Source organism: Metopolophium dirhodum, chromosome 1, assembly GCF_019925205.1.
Source record: "Metopolophium dirhodum isolate CAU chromosome 1, ASM1992520v1, whole genome shotgun sequence".
Classification (NCBI taxonomy): domain Eukaryota; kingdom Metazoa; phylum Arthropoda; class Insecta; order Hemiptera; family Aphididae; genus Metopolophium; species Metopolophium dirhodum.
The window spans coordinates 159,656,960-159,674,395 of NC_083560.1; the positions used below are offsets into that span (position 1 = coordinate 159,656,960).

Genomic DNA, 17,436 nt, shown 5'->3' on the forward strand with positions numbered 1-17,436 from the left:
TACTCCAATATGTAAGTTTCAAACACATTTTAATACTCAAATACACAATACTGTAGAACACATACAATTATTAAATCTATTATCTAGATAAAATAATTTATATTTTTTTAACACAATCTCTTACATGATGAGTTTGCAGATAAATTTAAATTTAATTATTTAGATAGTAAATAGATCATCTGAGAATTTTGAATTTGTTAACAGAAATTAATTGTACTTTATTTTGCAGATGAACCAGAAGCCGGGAATACTACACAACAGTAATTTATCTAACTTAATTTATTTTAAAATAAAAAATGTTTAAGAAAAACTTGACTTTTTTTTTTATATCCAGTTCAATACGGAGATTTCCATACTACTTAGAGCGACGCAAAACGATTGTAGGTATATTAAAAAAAATTTCTAAGTCCGGCCGGCCGTGGTGCAGGTGTCGCGCGATGAACGGGCGGGGCACCGTCCTCTTGTACGTACCTGAAGTTTTGAGATCTGTTTTTAATAATCGCAAGGGTTGTACCTAAGCGGCTATATTATGGTTTTGAAAAATTAGTCGAACTTCTAAGTACATAGACATATCATTCAAAGTCGGTACTCGGGTCTGGTTTAAGTAAATAATTATTTCTAGCGTAGTGCGCCCTCTAGCGTTCTATCTCGGTTTTCTCCCGTATTGAGTTTTTTCACTTGTTTGGGGCGCCCTGCACATCGTTATCAAATATTGCTAGCGGAACGTAGGTATAAAAATAGGACTCGCACAATATTAATATATCATGTATTGCATATAATGTAATTTAAAAATAAAATATTTGAGAAACCTAACTTATATTATATCATTTGGCTACACCAAAATAAGCAGAGACATATTTTTATGGTGATAAAGTACACTATTTTTGTTGTTAGAAATACATTTGAATGTTCCCTCTAAGACACCTGGTTCATTTTGGTCGGCAAATTTGTCATTTGAACATAGCAGTCGGCAGAAAGTGTTGTTCTGAGGACTTTGGAATTGTCAAGTAGCGGAAAATACCGGTGCGAAGTCTCCGTCGATGCACCGTCATTCCAAAACCGTTAGCCAACTGTTCCAAGCTTACTGTCGTCGTGCCTGGTGGATCTCACATATCGGATGTTGACATCATTCCTACATCATCTCAATCTACTCAACCTCTAAACATCAACCAGACTGCAGTTTATGTGCCAATGTCGTTGTTTATGTTTAAAAATATAGTTAATGTTTTTATATGAATAAATATATCATTATAACATATCATTTAAAAATATAAAATAACTGTAAGGAGTTTATTGTTAAACTTAGAATATAACCTTACTTTATTGTAAACTGTTGAATAAGCGTACAGTATATTTTTTTTTACGTAACTATGTAAATATGTAGTTACTAGTTAAGAATGCCGAAAATGATGCTGTAGGCTAAATTTGACAGTCGGACTTAGTTTTGAAGTTTTAGCTATTTTTGGTCTGAGATCCACCCAAGGTAATTTTAACACTTTCACATTACAACTCGAAGGATGTTTTTGATTATAATTGTCCGAGCAAGAGCAACGAGTGGATGTATGAACATACTATATATTTGAATCAGCTATAACTTTAAAACTAAGTCAGACTACCAAATTCTGACATCAAGGTCACCATAAAGAAATGCTGTCTTTATATCAAATTGTTTGAGAACTAGTTTCTTTGCTGCTGCTGCCAATATCATACGAATCGTATCATACTTAACCACAGGGCTAAATGTTTCTTGGTAGTCTATTCCGAAAACTTGTGCACAGCCTTTTACAACTAGCCTAGCTTTAAATCGATCTACTTATTCATTTGTTTTGTACTAAGTTTTATATATCCGCCCATTATTTATTGGTAAATCTATTGATTGCCAAGTTTTATTTTTCTGTAATGATAACACTTCGTCGTCCATTGCTGCCTTCCAATTGTCTACATTGTTGCCTGTCATAGCTTCTTTATAATATGTAACTGGGTCATTGCATGTTGAGAAAAGTGCATCTCTATACGTAATAGGTTTATTGAGTTTTCCTCTGTCTGTGAGTATCATCTGTTGTTGATCCTCTACTACTACTGGCATCTGTTTATCATCGTCCAGTTTTTTTCTTCTTCATCATTTTTGTCTTCCACGTTTTCAAGCTGTATTGACTAAATTAATTTCTTCCTCTTCTGCTTCATTTACGATTTCCACTTCTGTAGCTGTTGATGGGTTAGTTGACTCTTTGAATATTACATCTCTGCTTAGTGAAATATCTCTTCCGTCAAAGCATAATCGATATCCTTTCGTTTCTTCGGAGTATTCAACGAAAATTCCTTTTCTTCCCTTTTGATCCCATTCTCTTCGTTTTTCTTTTGTTAAATGTGCATAAACTTCGCTACAAAACTTGAAATGTTAATACCTACCTAGTTTATTTATCAAAGACTTATTAAACTTAAAATATTATGTTAGTTTATAAGGTTAAAAGCATCCCATGGTCACGTATAGCTAATATCGATTTAACTCATAAAAGAGAATAAAATACAAATTGTCTACAACAATTACTAAATTTAACATTTTAAGAATGGTTATATACCATGTACAGTGTCTAAAAAGCTAACTATTGTCAATAACAAATCACAAGTATTATAAATGTATAACCTACTTTAATTTAATATTTTATTTTTAAATGATTTCACTAAAGCTGAAAAAATATCAAGCAAATACTGCAAAGAAAACTTAAAAATAAAAACTACATTAAAAAGCACATTACTAATGGCTTATTTATTATGTTCAACAGACATAGAGAATGCAATTATTCTGCATCGATGCTTTCAAGTACTACACAGGTGTTTCTTTTATATTGATCACTTTTTGGTGATTGTAATTTAATTTCTGACAAATACCTAGCACACTAAATCTATTTTAAAAGCATTTGTTGACAATATTATATACTTATTAGCCTATGAATATATTTTTGTGTAAATATATAAATTTAATCTATTTTCAAATTGACAATAAAAACATCTATATTTTATTAAACATCACTTTATCAAAATAAGGTGGTTGAATAGACAACCACTAGTTTATTTAGTGCTACTATAGTGTCACCGGGCAACGGTACACCGGAAATTCCATAAGTAACCAGTATTCTTATTTATAATGTATAGTATTTGGTAGGTTAGCGTTTGTAAGATAGGCAATCTTAAATAAATTTAAAAAATACTCGTTGATATGTCAAAATGTTTAAAAAAGTTAATTGTTATCCTCTGAAAAATGGACAGTAAAAAATGTTCGGTGCTCGTATATGAAAAACAAAAGTTGTTGTATATCCACAGAACACTCCTTAACTACTTAGTCGTCATTGTTATTGAATTTTAAATATTTACCGTCTTAGTGTACCTGTCATTGATTAGGTTACTGTGTTGTGTAGTATTGGATTCATAAAATTTACATTTAGTAAATAATTCTTATTATTATATAGGCAAAGGGCGCCACTGGTAATAAGGCCACCAACACGAGTTGGAAGGAATAGAACATTTAAGACTCCAATATGTAAGTTTCAAAACACATTTTAATACTCAAATACACAATACTGTAGAACACATACAATTATTAAATCTATTATCTAGATAAAATAATTTATATTTTTTTAACACAATCTCTTACATGATGAGTTTGCAGATAAATTTAAATTTAATTATTTAGATAGTAAATAGATCATCTGAGAATTTTGAATTTGTTAACAGAAATTAATTGTACTTTATTTTGCAGATGAACCAGAAGCCGGGAATACTACACAACAGTAATTTATCTAACTTAATTTATTTTAAAATAAAAAATGTTTAAGAAAAACTTGACTTTTTTTTTTATATCCAGTTCAATACGGAGATTTCCATTTTAGAGCGACGCAAAACGATTGTAGGTATATTAAAAAAAATTTCTAAGTCCGGCCGGCCGTGGTGCAGGTGTCGCGCGATGAACGGGCGGGGCACCGTCCTCTTGTACGTACCTGAAGTTTTGAGATCTGTTTTTAATAATCGCAAGGGTTGTACCTAAGCGGCTATATTATGGTTTTGAAAAATTAGTCGAACTTCTAAGTACATAGACATATCATTCAAAGTCGGTACTCGGGTCTGGTTTAAGTAAATAATTATTTCTAGCGTAGTGCGCCCTCTAGCGTTCTATCTCGGTTTTCTCCCGTATTGAGTTTTTTTCACTTGTTTGGGCGCCCTGCACATCGTTATCAAATATTGCTAGCGGAACGTAGGTATAAAAATAGGACTCGCACAATATTAATATATCATGTATTGCATATAATGTAATTTAAAAATAAAATATTTGAGAAACCTAACTTATATTATATCATTTGGCTACACCAAAATAAGCAGAGACATATTTTTATGGTGATAAAGTACACTATTTTTGTTGTTAGAAATACATTTGAATGTTCCCTCTAAGACACCTGGTTCATTTTGGTCGGCAAATTTGTCATTTGAACATAGCAGTCGGCAGAAAGTGTTGTTCTGAGGACTTTGGAATTGTCAAGTAGCGGAAAATACCGGTGCGAAGTCTCCGTCGATGCACCGTCATTCCAAACCGTTAGCCAACTGTTCCAAGCTTACTGTCGTCGTGCCTGGTGGATCTCACATATCGGATGTTGACATCATTCCTACATCATCTCAATCTACTCAACCCTCTAAACATCAACCAGACTGCAGTTTATGTGCCAATGTCGTTGTTTATGTTTAAAAATATAGTTAATGTTTTTATATGAATAAATATATCATTATAACATATCATTTAAAAATATAAAATAACTGTAAGGAGTTTATTGTTAAACTTAGAATATAACCTTACTTTATTGTAAACTGTTGAATAAGCGTACAGTATATTTTTTTTTTACGTAACTATGTAAATATGTAGTTACTAGTTAAGAATGCCGAAAATGATGCTGTAGGCTAAATTTGACAGTCGGACTTAGTTTTGAAGTTTTAGCTATTTTTGGTCTGAGATCCACCCAAGGTAATTTTAACACTTTCACATTACAACTCGAAGGATGTTTTTGATTATAATTGTCCGAGCAAGAGCAACGAGTGGATGTATGAACATACTATATATTTGAATCAGCTATAACTTTAAAACTAAGTCAGACTACCAAATTCTGATCATCAAGGTCACCATAAAGAAATGCTGTCTTTATATCAAATTGTTTGAGAACTAGTTTCTTTGCTGCTGCTGCCAATATCATACGAATCGTATCATACTTAACCACAGGGCTAAATGTTTCTTGGTAGTCTATTCCGAAAACTTGTGCACAGCCTTTTACAACTAGCCTAGCTTTAAATCGATCTACTTATTCATTTGTTTTGTACTAAGTTTTATATATCCGCCCATTATTTATTGGTAAATCTATTGATTGCCAAGTTTTATTTTTCTGTAATGATAACACTTCGTCGTCCATTGCTGCCTTCCAATTGTCTACATTGTTGCCTGTCATAGCTTCTTTATAATATGTAACTGGGTCATTGCATGTTGAGAAAAGTGCATCTCTATACGTAATAGGTTTATTGAGTTTTCCTCTGTCTGTGAGTATCATCTGTTGTTGATCCTCTACTACTACTGGCATCTGTTTATCATCGTCCAGTTTTTTTCTTCTTCATCATTTTTGTCTTCCACGTTTTCAAGCTGTATTGACTAAATTAATTTCTTCCTCTTCTGCTTCATTTACGATTTCCACTTCTGTAGCTGTTGATGGGTTAGTTGACTCTTTGAATATTACATCTCTGCTTAGTGAAATATCTCTTCCGTCAAAGCATAATCGATATCCTTTCGTTTCTTCGGAGTATTCAACGAAAATTCCTTTTCTTCCCTTTTGATCCCATTCTCTTCGTTTTTCTTTTGTTAAATGTGCATAAACTTCGCTACAAAACTTGAAATGTTAATACCTACCTAGTTTATTTATCAAAGACTTATTAAACTTAAAATATTATGTTAGTTTATAAGGTTAAAAGCATCCCATGGTCACGTATAGCTAATATCGATTTAACTCATAAAAGAGAATAAAATACAAATTGTCTACAACAATTACTAAATTTAACATTTTAAGAATGGTTATATACCATGTACAGTGTCTAAAAAGCTAACTATTGTCAATAACAAATCACAAGTATTATAAATGTATAACCTACTTTAATTTAATATTTTATTTTTAAATGATTTCACTAAAGCTGAAAAAATATCAAGCAAATACTGCAAAGAAAACTTAAAAATAAAAACTACATTAAAAAGCACATTACTAATGGCTTATTTATTATGTTCAACAGACATAGAGAATGCAATTATTCTGCATCGATGCTTTCAAGTACTACACAGGTGTTTCTTTTATATTGATCACTTTTTGGTGATTGTAATTTAATTTCTGACAAATACCTAGCACACTAAATCTATTTTAAAAGCATTTGTTGACAATATTATATACTTATTAGCCTATGAATATATTTTTGTGTAAATATATAAATTTAATCTATTTTCAAATTGACAATAAAAACATCTATATTTTATTAAACATCACTTTATCAAAATAAGGTGGTTGAATAGACAACCACTAGTTTATTTAGTGCTACTATAGTGTCACCGGGCAACGGTACACCGGAAATTCCATAAGTAACCAGTATTCTTATTTATAATGTATAGTATTTGGTAGGTTAGCGTTTGTAAGATAGGCAATCTTAAATAAATTTAAAAAATACTCGTTGATATGTCAAAATGTTTAAAAAAGTTAATTGTTATCCTCTGAAAAATGGACAGTAAAAAATGTTCGGTGCTCGTATATGAAAAACAAAAGTTGTTGTATATCCACAGAACACTCCTTAACTACTTAGTCGTCATTGTTATTGAATTTTAAATATTTACCGTCTTAGTGTACCTGTCATTGATTAGGTTACTGTGTTGTGTAGTATTGGATTCATAAAATTTACATTTAGTAAATAATTCTTATTATTATATAGGCAAAGGGCGCCACTGGTAATAAGGCCACCAACACGAGTTGGAAGGAATAGAACATTTAAGACTCCAATATGTAAGTTTCAAACACATTTTAATACTCAAATACACAATACTGTAGAACACATACAATTATTAAATCTATTATCTAGATAAAATAATTTATATTTTTTTAACACAATCTCTTACATGATGAGTTTGCAGATAAATTTAAATTTAATTATTTAGATAGTAAATAGATCATCTGAGAATTTTGAATTTGTTAACAGAAATTAATTGTACTTTATTTTGCAGATGAACCAGAAGCCGGGAATACTACACAACAGTAATTTATCTAACTTAATTTATTTTAAAATAAAAAATGTTTAAGAAAAACTTGACTTTTTTTTTTATATCCAGTTCAATACGGAGATTTCCATACTACTTAGAGCGACGCAAAACGATTGTAGGTATATTAAAAAAAATTTCTAAGTCCGGCCGGCCGTGGTGCAGGTGTCGCGCGATGAACGGGCGGGGCACCGTCCTCTTGTACGTACCTGAAGTTTTGAGATCTGTTTTTAATAATCGCAAGGGTTGTACCTAAGCGGCTATATTATGGTTTTGAAAAATTAGTCGAACTTCTAAGTACATAGACATATCATTCAAAGTCGGTACTCGGGTCTGGTTTAAGTAAATAATTATTTCTAGCGTAGTGCGCCCTCTAGCGTTCTATCTCGGTTTTCTCCCGTATTGAGTTTTTTCACTTGTTTGGGCGCCCTGCACATCGTTATCAAATATTGCTAGCGGAACGTAGGTATAAAAATAGGACTCGCACAATATTAATATATCATGTATTGCATATAATGTAATTTAAAAATAAAATATTTGAGAAACCTAACTTATATTATATCATTTGGCTACACCAAAATAAGCAGAGACATATTTTTATGGTGATAAAGTACACTATTTTTGTTGTTAGAAATACATTTGAATGTTCCCTCTAAGACACCTGGTTCATTTTGGTCGGCAAATTTGTCATTTGAACATAGCAGTCGGCAGAAAGTGTTGTTCTGAGGACTTTGGAATTGTCAAGTAGCGGAAAATACCGGTGCGAAGTCTCCGTCGATGCACCGTCATTCCAAACCGTTAGCCAACTGTTCCAAGCTTACTGTCGTCGTGCCTGGTGGATCTCACATATCGGATGTTGACATCATTCCTACATCATCTCAATCTACTCAACCTCTAAACATCAACCAGACTGCAGTTTATGTGCCAATGTCGTTGTTTATGTTTAAAAATATAGTTAATGTTTTTATATGAATAAATATATCATTATAACATATCATTTAAAAATATAAAATAACTGTAAGGAGTTTATTGTTAAACTTAGAATATAACCTTACTTTATTGTAAACTGTTGAATAAGCGTACAGTATATTTTTTTTTACGTAACTATGTAAATATGTAGTTACTAGTTAAGAATGCCGAAAATGATGCTGTAGGCTAAATTTGACAGTCGGACTTAGTTTTGAAGTTTTAGCTATTTTTGGTCTGAGATCCACCCAAGGTAATTTTAACACTTTTACATAACAACTCGAAGGATGTTTTTGATTATAATTGTCCGAGCAAGAGCAACGAGTGGATGTATGAACATACTATATATTTGAATCAGCTATAACTTTAAAACTAAGTCAGACTACCAAATTCTGACATCAAGGTCACCATAAAGAAATGCTGTCTTTATATCAAATTGTTTGAGAACTAGTTTCTTTGCTGCTGCTGCCAATATCATACGAATCGTATCATACTTAACCACAGGGCTAAATGTTTCTTGGTAGTCTATTCCGAAAACTTGTGCACAGCCTTTTACAACTAGCCTAGCTTTAAATCGATCTACTTATTCATTTGTTTTGTACTAAGTTTTATATATCCGCCCATTATTTATTGGTAAATCTATTGATTGCCAAGTTTTATTTTTCTGTAATGATAACACTTCGTCGTCCATTGCTGCCTTCCAATTGTCTACATTGTTGCCTGTCATAGCTTCTTTATAATATGTAACTGGGTCATTGCATGTTGAGAAAAGTGCATCTCTATACGTAATAGGTTTATTGAGTTTTCCTCTGTCTGTGAGTATCATCTGTTGTTGATCCTCTACTACTACTGGCATCTGTTTATCATCGTCCAGTTTTTTTCTTCTTCATCATTTTTGTCTTCCACGTTTTCAAGCTGTATTGACTAAATTAATTTCTTCCTCTTCTGCTTCATTTACGATTTCCACTTCTGTAGCTGTTGATGGGTTAGTTGACTCTTTGAATATTACATCTCTGCTTAGTGAAATATCTCTTCCGTCAAAGCATAATCGATATCCTTTCGTTTCTTCGGAGTATTCAACGAAAATTCCTTTTCTTCCCTTTTGATCCCATTCTCTTCGTTTTTCTTTTGTTAAATGTGCATAAACTTCGCTACAAAACTTGAAATGTTAATACCTACCTAGTTTATTTATCAAAGACTTATTAAACTTAAAATATTATGTTAGTTTATAAGGTTAAAAGCATCCCATGGTCACGTATAGCTAATATCGATTTAACTCATAAAAGAGAATAAAATACAAATTGTCTACAACAATTACTAAATTTAACATTTTAAGAATGGTTATATACCATGTACAGTGTCTAAAAAGCTAACTATTGTCAATAACAAATCACAAGTATTATAAATGTATAACCTACTTTAATTTAATATTTTATTTTTAAATGATTTCACTAAAGCTGAAAAAATATCAAGCAAATACTGCAAAGAAAACTTAAAAATAAAAACTACATTAAAAAGCACATTACTAATGGCTTATTTATTATGTTCAACAGACATAGAGAATGCAATTATTCTGCATCGATGCTTTCAAGTACTACACAGGTGTTTCTTTTATATTGATCACTTTTTGGTGATTGTAATTTAATTTCTGACAAATACCTAGCACACTAAATCTATTTTAAAAGCATTTGTTGACAATATTATATACTTATTAGCCTATGAATATATTTTTGTGTAAATATATAAATTTAATCTATTTTCAAATTGACAATAAAAACATCTATATTTTATTAAACATCACTTTATCAAAATAAGGTGGTTGAATAGACAACCACTAGTTTATTTAGTGCTACTATAGTGTCACCGGGCAACGGTACACCGGAAATTCCATAAGTAACCAGTATTCTTATTTATAATGTATAGTATTTGGTAGGTTAGCGTTTGTAAGATAGGCAATCTTAAATAAATTTAAAAAATACTCGTTGATATGTCAAAATGTTTAAAAAAGTTAATTGTTATCCTCTGAAAAATGGACAGTAAAAAATGTTCGGTGCTCGTATATGAAAAACAAAAGTTGTTGTATATCCACAGAACACTCCTTAACTACTTAGTCGTCATTGTTATTGAATTTTAAATATTTACCGTCTTAGTGTACCTGTCATTGATTAGGTTACTGTGTTGTGTAGTATTGGATTCATAAAATTTACATTTAGTAAATAATTCTTATTATTATATAGGCAAAGGGCGCCACTGGTAATAAGGCCACCAACACGAGTTGGAAGGAATAGAACATTTAAGACTCCAATATGTAAGTTTCAAACACATTTTAATACTCAAATACACAATACTGTAGAACACATACAATTATTAAATCTATTATCTAGATAAAATAATTTATATTTTTTTAACACAATCTCTTACATGATGAGTTTGCAGATAAATTTAAATTTAATTATTTAGATAGTAAATAGATCATCTGAGAATTTTGAATTTGTTAACAGAAATTAATTGTACTTTATTTTGCAGATGAACCAGAAGCCGGGAATACTACACAACAGTAATTTATCTAACTTAATTTATTTTAAAATAAAAAATGTTTAAGAAAAACTTGACTTTTTTTTTTATATCCAGTTCAATACGGAGATTTCCATACTACTTAGAGCGACGCAAAACGATTGTAGGTATATTAAAAAAAATTTCTAAGTCCGGCCGGCCGTGGTGCAGGTGTCGCGCGATGAACGGGCGGGGCACCGTCCTCTTGTACGTACCTGAAGTTTTGAGATCTGTTTTTAATAATCGCAAGGGTTGTACCTAAGCGGCTATATTATGGTTTTGAAAAATTAGTCGAACTTCTAAGTACATAGACATATCATTCAAAGTCGGTACTCGGGTCTGGTTTAAGTAAATAATTATTTCTAGCGTAGTGCGCCCTCTAGCGTTCTATCTCGGTTTTCTCCCGTATTGAGTTTTTTTACTTGTTTGGGCGCCCTGCACATCGTTATCAAATATTGCTAGCGGAACGTAGGTATAAAAATAGGACTCGCACAATATTAATATATCATGTATTGCATATAATGTAATTTAAAAATAAAATATTTGAGAAACCTAACTTATATTATATCATTTGGCTACACCAAAATAAGCAGAGACATATTTTTATGGTGATAAAGTACACTATTTTTGTTGTTAGAAATACATTTGAATGTTCCCTCTAAGACACCTGGTTCATTTTGGTCGGCAAATTTGTCATTTGAACATAGCAGTCGGCAGAAAGTGTTGTTCTGAGGACTTTGGAATTGTCAAGTAGCGGAAAATACCGGTGCGAAGTCTCCGTCGATGCACCGTCATTCCAAACCGTTAGCCAACTGTTCCAAGCTTACTGTCGTCGTGCCTGGTGGATCTCACATATCGGATGTTGACATCATTCCTACATCATCTCAATCTACTCAACCTCTAAACATCAACCAGACTGCAGTTTATGTGCCAATGTCGTTGTTTATGTTTAAAAATATAGTTAATGTTTTTATATGAATAAATATATCATTATAACATATCATTTAAAAATATAAAATAACTGTAAGGAGTTTATTGTTAAACTTAGAATATAACCTTACTTTATTGTAAACTGTTGAATAAGCGTACAGTATATTTTTTTTTACGTAACTATGTAAATATGTAGTTACTAGTTAAGAATGCCGAAAATGATGCTGTAGGCTAAATTTGACAGTCGGACTTAGTTTTGAAGTTTTAGCTATTTTTGGTCTGAGATCCACCCAAGGTAATTTTAACACTTTTACATAACAACTCGAAGGATGTTTTTGATTATAATTGTCCGAGCAAGAGCAACGAGTGGATGTATGAACATACTATATATTTGAATCAGCTATAACTTTAAAACTAAGTCAGACTACCAAATTCTGACATCAAGGTCACCATAAAGAAATGCTGTCTTTATATCAAATTGTTTGAGAACTAGTTTCTTTGCTGCTGCTGCCAATATCATACGAATCGTATCATACTTAACCACAGGGCTAAATGTTTCTTGGTAGTCTATTCCGAAAACTTGTGCACAGCCTTTTACAACTAGCCTAGCTTTAAATCGATCTACTTATTCATTTGTTTTGTACTAAGTTTTATATATCCGCCCATTATTTATTGGTAAATCTATTGATTGCCAAGTTTTATTTTTCTGTAATGATAACACTTCGTCGTCCATTGCTGCCTTCCAATTGTCTACATTGTTGCCTGTCATAGCTTCTTTATAATATGTAACTGGGTCATTGCATGTTGAGAAAAGTGCATCTCTATACGTAATAGGTTTATTGAGTTTTCCTCTGTCTGTGAGTATCATCTGTTGTTGATCCTCTACTACTACTGGCATCTGTTTATCATCGTCCAGTTTTTTTCTTCTTCATCATTTTTGTCTTCCACGTTTTCAAGCTGTATTGACTAAATTAATTTCTTCCTCTTCTGCTTCATTTACGATTTCCACTTCTGTAGCTGTTGATGGGTTAGTTGACTCTTTGAATATTACATCTCTGCTTAGTGAAATATCTCTTCCGTCAAAGCATAATCGATATCCTTTCGTTTCTTCGGAGTATTCAACGAAAATTCCTTTTCTTCCCTTTTGATCCCATTCTCTTCGTTTTTCTTTTGTTAAATGTGCATAAACTTCGCTACAAAACTTGAAATGTTAATACCTACCTAGTTTATTTATCAAAGACTTATTAAACTTAAAATATTATGTTAGTTTATAAGGTTAAAAGCATCCCATGGTCACGTATAGCTAATATCGATTTAACTCATAAAAGAGAATAAAATACAAATTGTCTACAACAATTACTAAATTTAACATTTTAAGAATGGTTATATACCATGTACAGTGTCTAAAAAGCTAACTATTGTCAATAACAAATCACAAGTATTATAAATGTATAACCTACTTTAATTTAATATTTTATTTTTAAATGATTTCACTAAAGCTGAAAAAATATCAAGCAAATACTGCAAAGAAAACTTAAAAATAAAAACTACATTAAAAAGCACATTACTAATGGCTTATTTATTATGTTCAACAGACATAGAGAATGCAATTATTCTGCATCGATGCTTTCAAGTACTACACAGGTGTTTCTTTTATATTGATCACTTTTTGGTGATTGTAATTTAATTTCTGACAAATACCTAGCACACTAAATCTATTTTAAAAGCATTTGTTGACAATATTATATACTTATTAGCCTATGAATATATTTTTGTGTAAATATATAAATTTAATCTATTTTCAAATTGACAATAAAAACATCTATATTTTATTAAACATCACTTTATCAAAATAAGGTGGTTGAATAGACAACCACTAGTTTATTTAGTGCTACTATAGTGTCACCGGGCAACGGTACACCGGAAATTCCATAAGTAACCAGTATTCTTATTTATAATGTATAGTATTTGGTAGGTTAGCGTTTGTAAGATAGGCAATCTTAAATAAATTTAAAAAATACTCGTTGATATGTCAAAATGTTTAAAAAAGTTAATTGTTATCCTCTGAAAAATGGACAGTAAAAAATGTTCGGTGCTCGTATATGAAAAACAAAAGTTGTTGTATATCCACAGAACACTCCTTAACTACTTAGTCGTCATTGTTATTGAATTTTAAATACAGTAAAACTCGCTTAAGACGCTCTCGCTTAAGACGCTTTCCCGCATAAGACGCTGTTTTTAGTCGGTCCCTAGACATTTCCTATACTAGTCAATGTAAAAATCACCTGTTAAGACGCTCAGTTTTTCTCTGTCTAATCGGGTAAAACGCTCTTTTTTTCAGCAGATTACGATAAATTTTAGTAGTTTTGTGAAAATAAAAATAGAATTTTTAGTATTATACGTGTTCTTATCGTTTTATTTTATCGCTATACCTATTTTATCATTACTTATTATAACAGTTTTACTGTATTTCATCGTCTTATGAGATTTAGTAAGTGCTGTTCGTTCGCATGTGTATAACCGTAATTTCGTTATGGCTAGTGGTATAAAACGTAAAGCGCTAACGATTTCGGACAAACTCAACATTTTGAAAAAGTACGATGAAGGATTGGCTGAGAAAAAAAAACAAAAAGATATTGCTAATGAACTGGGGATACCTCCTTCCACTTTAAGAACTTTATTGAAAAACAGACATGAAATAGAACAAAGCAGCTTGTTAGGTGGCAGCAAACGACAAAAATTAAAACACGGGAAGTATGAAGAGTTGGAAAATATTTTATTGGAGTGGTTTCAACAAGCTCGTAGTTTAAATTATCCAATAAATGGAGGTATAATCACGGAAAAGGCGATGGAGATTGCCGCACGTCTCAACTTAACCGAATTTAGTGGATCGACTGGTTGGCTGGATAGATTTCGGAGTAGGCATAGCATTGTGTACCGGCAAATATCAGGTGAGGCTGAATCTGTTAATAATGATGATATAGCTTCATGGAAAAATAACGTGTTGCCTTCATTACTGCGTGACTATGCTCCTGACGATGTATACAACGCTGATGAATTCGGATTGTTTTTTAAGCTTATGCCAGATAAGTCTTTTGTTTTTAAAAATGAGACATGCCATGGTGGAAAGTTGAGCAAGGAACGTCTCACGGTTTTAGTATGTACAAATTCTACCGGAACCCATAAATTGAAGTTTATAATTAATTTTTAAGTGTATTTCTCATTAAATTATGTTTAATAATAAAAAAATAAACTCGATATTTCAACCACATCATTTTGTTTCATTCCCGCATAAGACGCTTTCCCGCATAAGACGTTTTAGAGAGCTGGTCCCTTAAAGAGCGTCTTAAGCGAGTTTTACTGTATTTACCGTCTTAGTGTACCTGTCATTGATTAGGTTACTGTGTTGTGTAGTATTGGATTCATAAAATTTACATTTAGTAAATAATTCTTATTATTATATAGGCAAAGGGCGCCACTGGTAATAAGGCCACCAACACGAGTTGGAAGGAATAGAACATTTAAGACTCCAATATGTAAGTTTCAAACACATTTTAATACTCAAATACACAATACTGTAGAACACATACAATTATTAAATCTATTATCTAGATAAAATAATTTATATTTTTTTAACACAATCTCTTACATGATGAGTTTGCAGATAAATTTAAATTTAATTATTTAGATAGTAAATAGATCATCTGAGAATTTTGAATTTGTTAACAGAAATTAATTGTACTTTATTTTGCAGATGAACCAGAAGCCGGGAATACTACACAACAGTAATTTATCTAACTTAATTTATTTTAAAATAAAAAATGTTTAAGAAAAACTTGACTTTTTTTTTTATATCCAGTTCAATACGGAGATTTCCATACTACTTAGAGCGACGCAAAACGATTGTAGGTATATTAAAAAAAATTTCTAAGTCCGGCCGGCCGTGGTGCAGGTGTCGCGCGATGAACGGGCGGGGCACCGTCCTCTTGTACGTACCTGAAGTTTTGAGATCTGTTTTTAATAATCGCAAGGGTTGTACCTAAGCGGCTATATTATGGTTTTGAAAAATTAGTCGAACTTCTAAGTACATAGACATATCATTCAAAGTCGGTACTCGGGTCTGGTTTAAGTAAATAATTATTTCTAGCGTAGTGCGCCCTCTAGCGTTCTATCTCGGTTTTCTCCCGTATTGAGTTTTTTTACTTGTTTGGGCGCCCTGCACATCGTTATCAAATATTGCTAGCGGAACGTAGGTATAAAAATAGGACTCGCACAATATTAATATATCATGTATTGCATATAATGTAATTTAAAAATAAAATATTTGAGAAACCTAACTTATATTATATCATTTGGCTACACCAAAATAAGCAGAGACATATTTTTATGGTGATAAAGTACACTATTTTTGTTGTTAGAAATACATTTGAATGTTCCCTCTAAGACACCTGGTTCATTTTGGTCGGCAAATTTGTCATTTGAACATAGCAGTCGGCAGAAAGTGTTGTTCTGAGGACTTTGGAATTGTCAAGTAGCGGAAAATACCGGTGCGAAGTCTCCGTCGATGCACCGTCATTCCAAACCGTTAGCCAACTGTTCCAAGCTTACTGTCGTCGTGCCTGGTGGATCTCACATATCGGATGTTGACATCATTCCTACATCATCTCAATCTACTCAACCTCTAAACATCAACCAGACTGCAGTTTATGTGCCAATGTCGTTGTTTATGTTTAAAAATATAGTTAATGTTTTTATATGAATAAATATATCATTATAACATATCATTTAAAAATATAAAATAACTGTAAGGAGTTTATTGTTAAACTTAGAATATAACCTTACTTTATTGTAAACTGTTGAATAAGCGTACAGTATATTTTTTTTTACGTAACTATGTAAATATGTAGTTACTAGTTAAGAATGCCGAAAATGATGCTGTAGGCTAAATTTGACAGTCGGACTTAGTTTTGAAGTTTTAGCTATTTTTGGTCTGAGATCCACCCAAGGTAATTTTAACACTTTTACATAACAACTCGAAGGATGTTTTTGATTATAATTGTCCGAGCAAGAGCAACGAGTGGATGTATGAACATACTATATATTTGAATCAGCTATAACTTTAAAACTAAGTCAGACTACCAAATTCTGACATCAAGGTCACCATAAAGAAATGCTGTCTTTATATCAAATTGTTTGAGAACTAGTTTCTTTGCTGCTGCTGCCAATATCATACGAATCGTATCATACTTAACCACAGGGCTAAATGTTTCTTGGTAGTCTATTCCGAAAACTTGTGCACAGCCTTTTACAACTAGCCTAGCTTTAAATCGATCTACTTATTCATTTGTTTTGTACTAAGTTTTATATATCCGCCCATTATTTATTGGTAAATCTATTGATTGCCAAGTTTTATTTTTCTGTAATGATAACACTTCGTCGTCCATTGCTGCCTTCCAATTGTCTACATTGTTGCCTGTCATAGCTTCTTTATAATATGTAACTGGGTCATTGCATGTTGAGAAAAGTGCATCTCTATACGTAATAGGTTTATTGAGTTTTCCTCTGTCTGTGAGTATCATCTGTTGTTGATCCTCTACTACTACTGGCATCTGTTTATCATCGTCCAGTTTTTTTCTTCTTCATCATTTTTGTCTTCCACGTTTTCAAGCTGT

The 17,436-nt window shown here is 31.8% G+C and overlaps 1 protein-coding gene across 1 annotated transcript; it reads left to right on the forward strand.

The window, feature by feature from the left end:
• Positions 1–14,297: 14,297 nt before the first annotated feature.
• LOC132933455 (tigger transposable element-derived protein 4-like) lies at positions 14,298–14,975 on the forward strand. The gene has a single exon (XM_060999734.1). The coding sequence runs from the start codon at positions 14,298–14,300 to the stop codon at positions 14,973–14,975; it is 678 nt and encodes a 225-aa protein (XP_060855717.1).
• Positions 14,976–17,436: the final 2,461 nt, after the last annotated feature.

Excerpts from the sequence above, each read along its gene's own strand:
- LOC132933455 (XM_060999734.1), top strand. The coding sequence starts at position 14,298 with ATGGCTAGTGGTATAAAACGTAAAGCGCTAACGATTTCGGACAAACTC.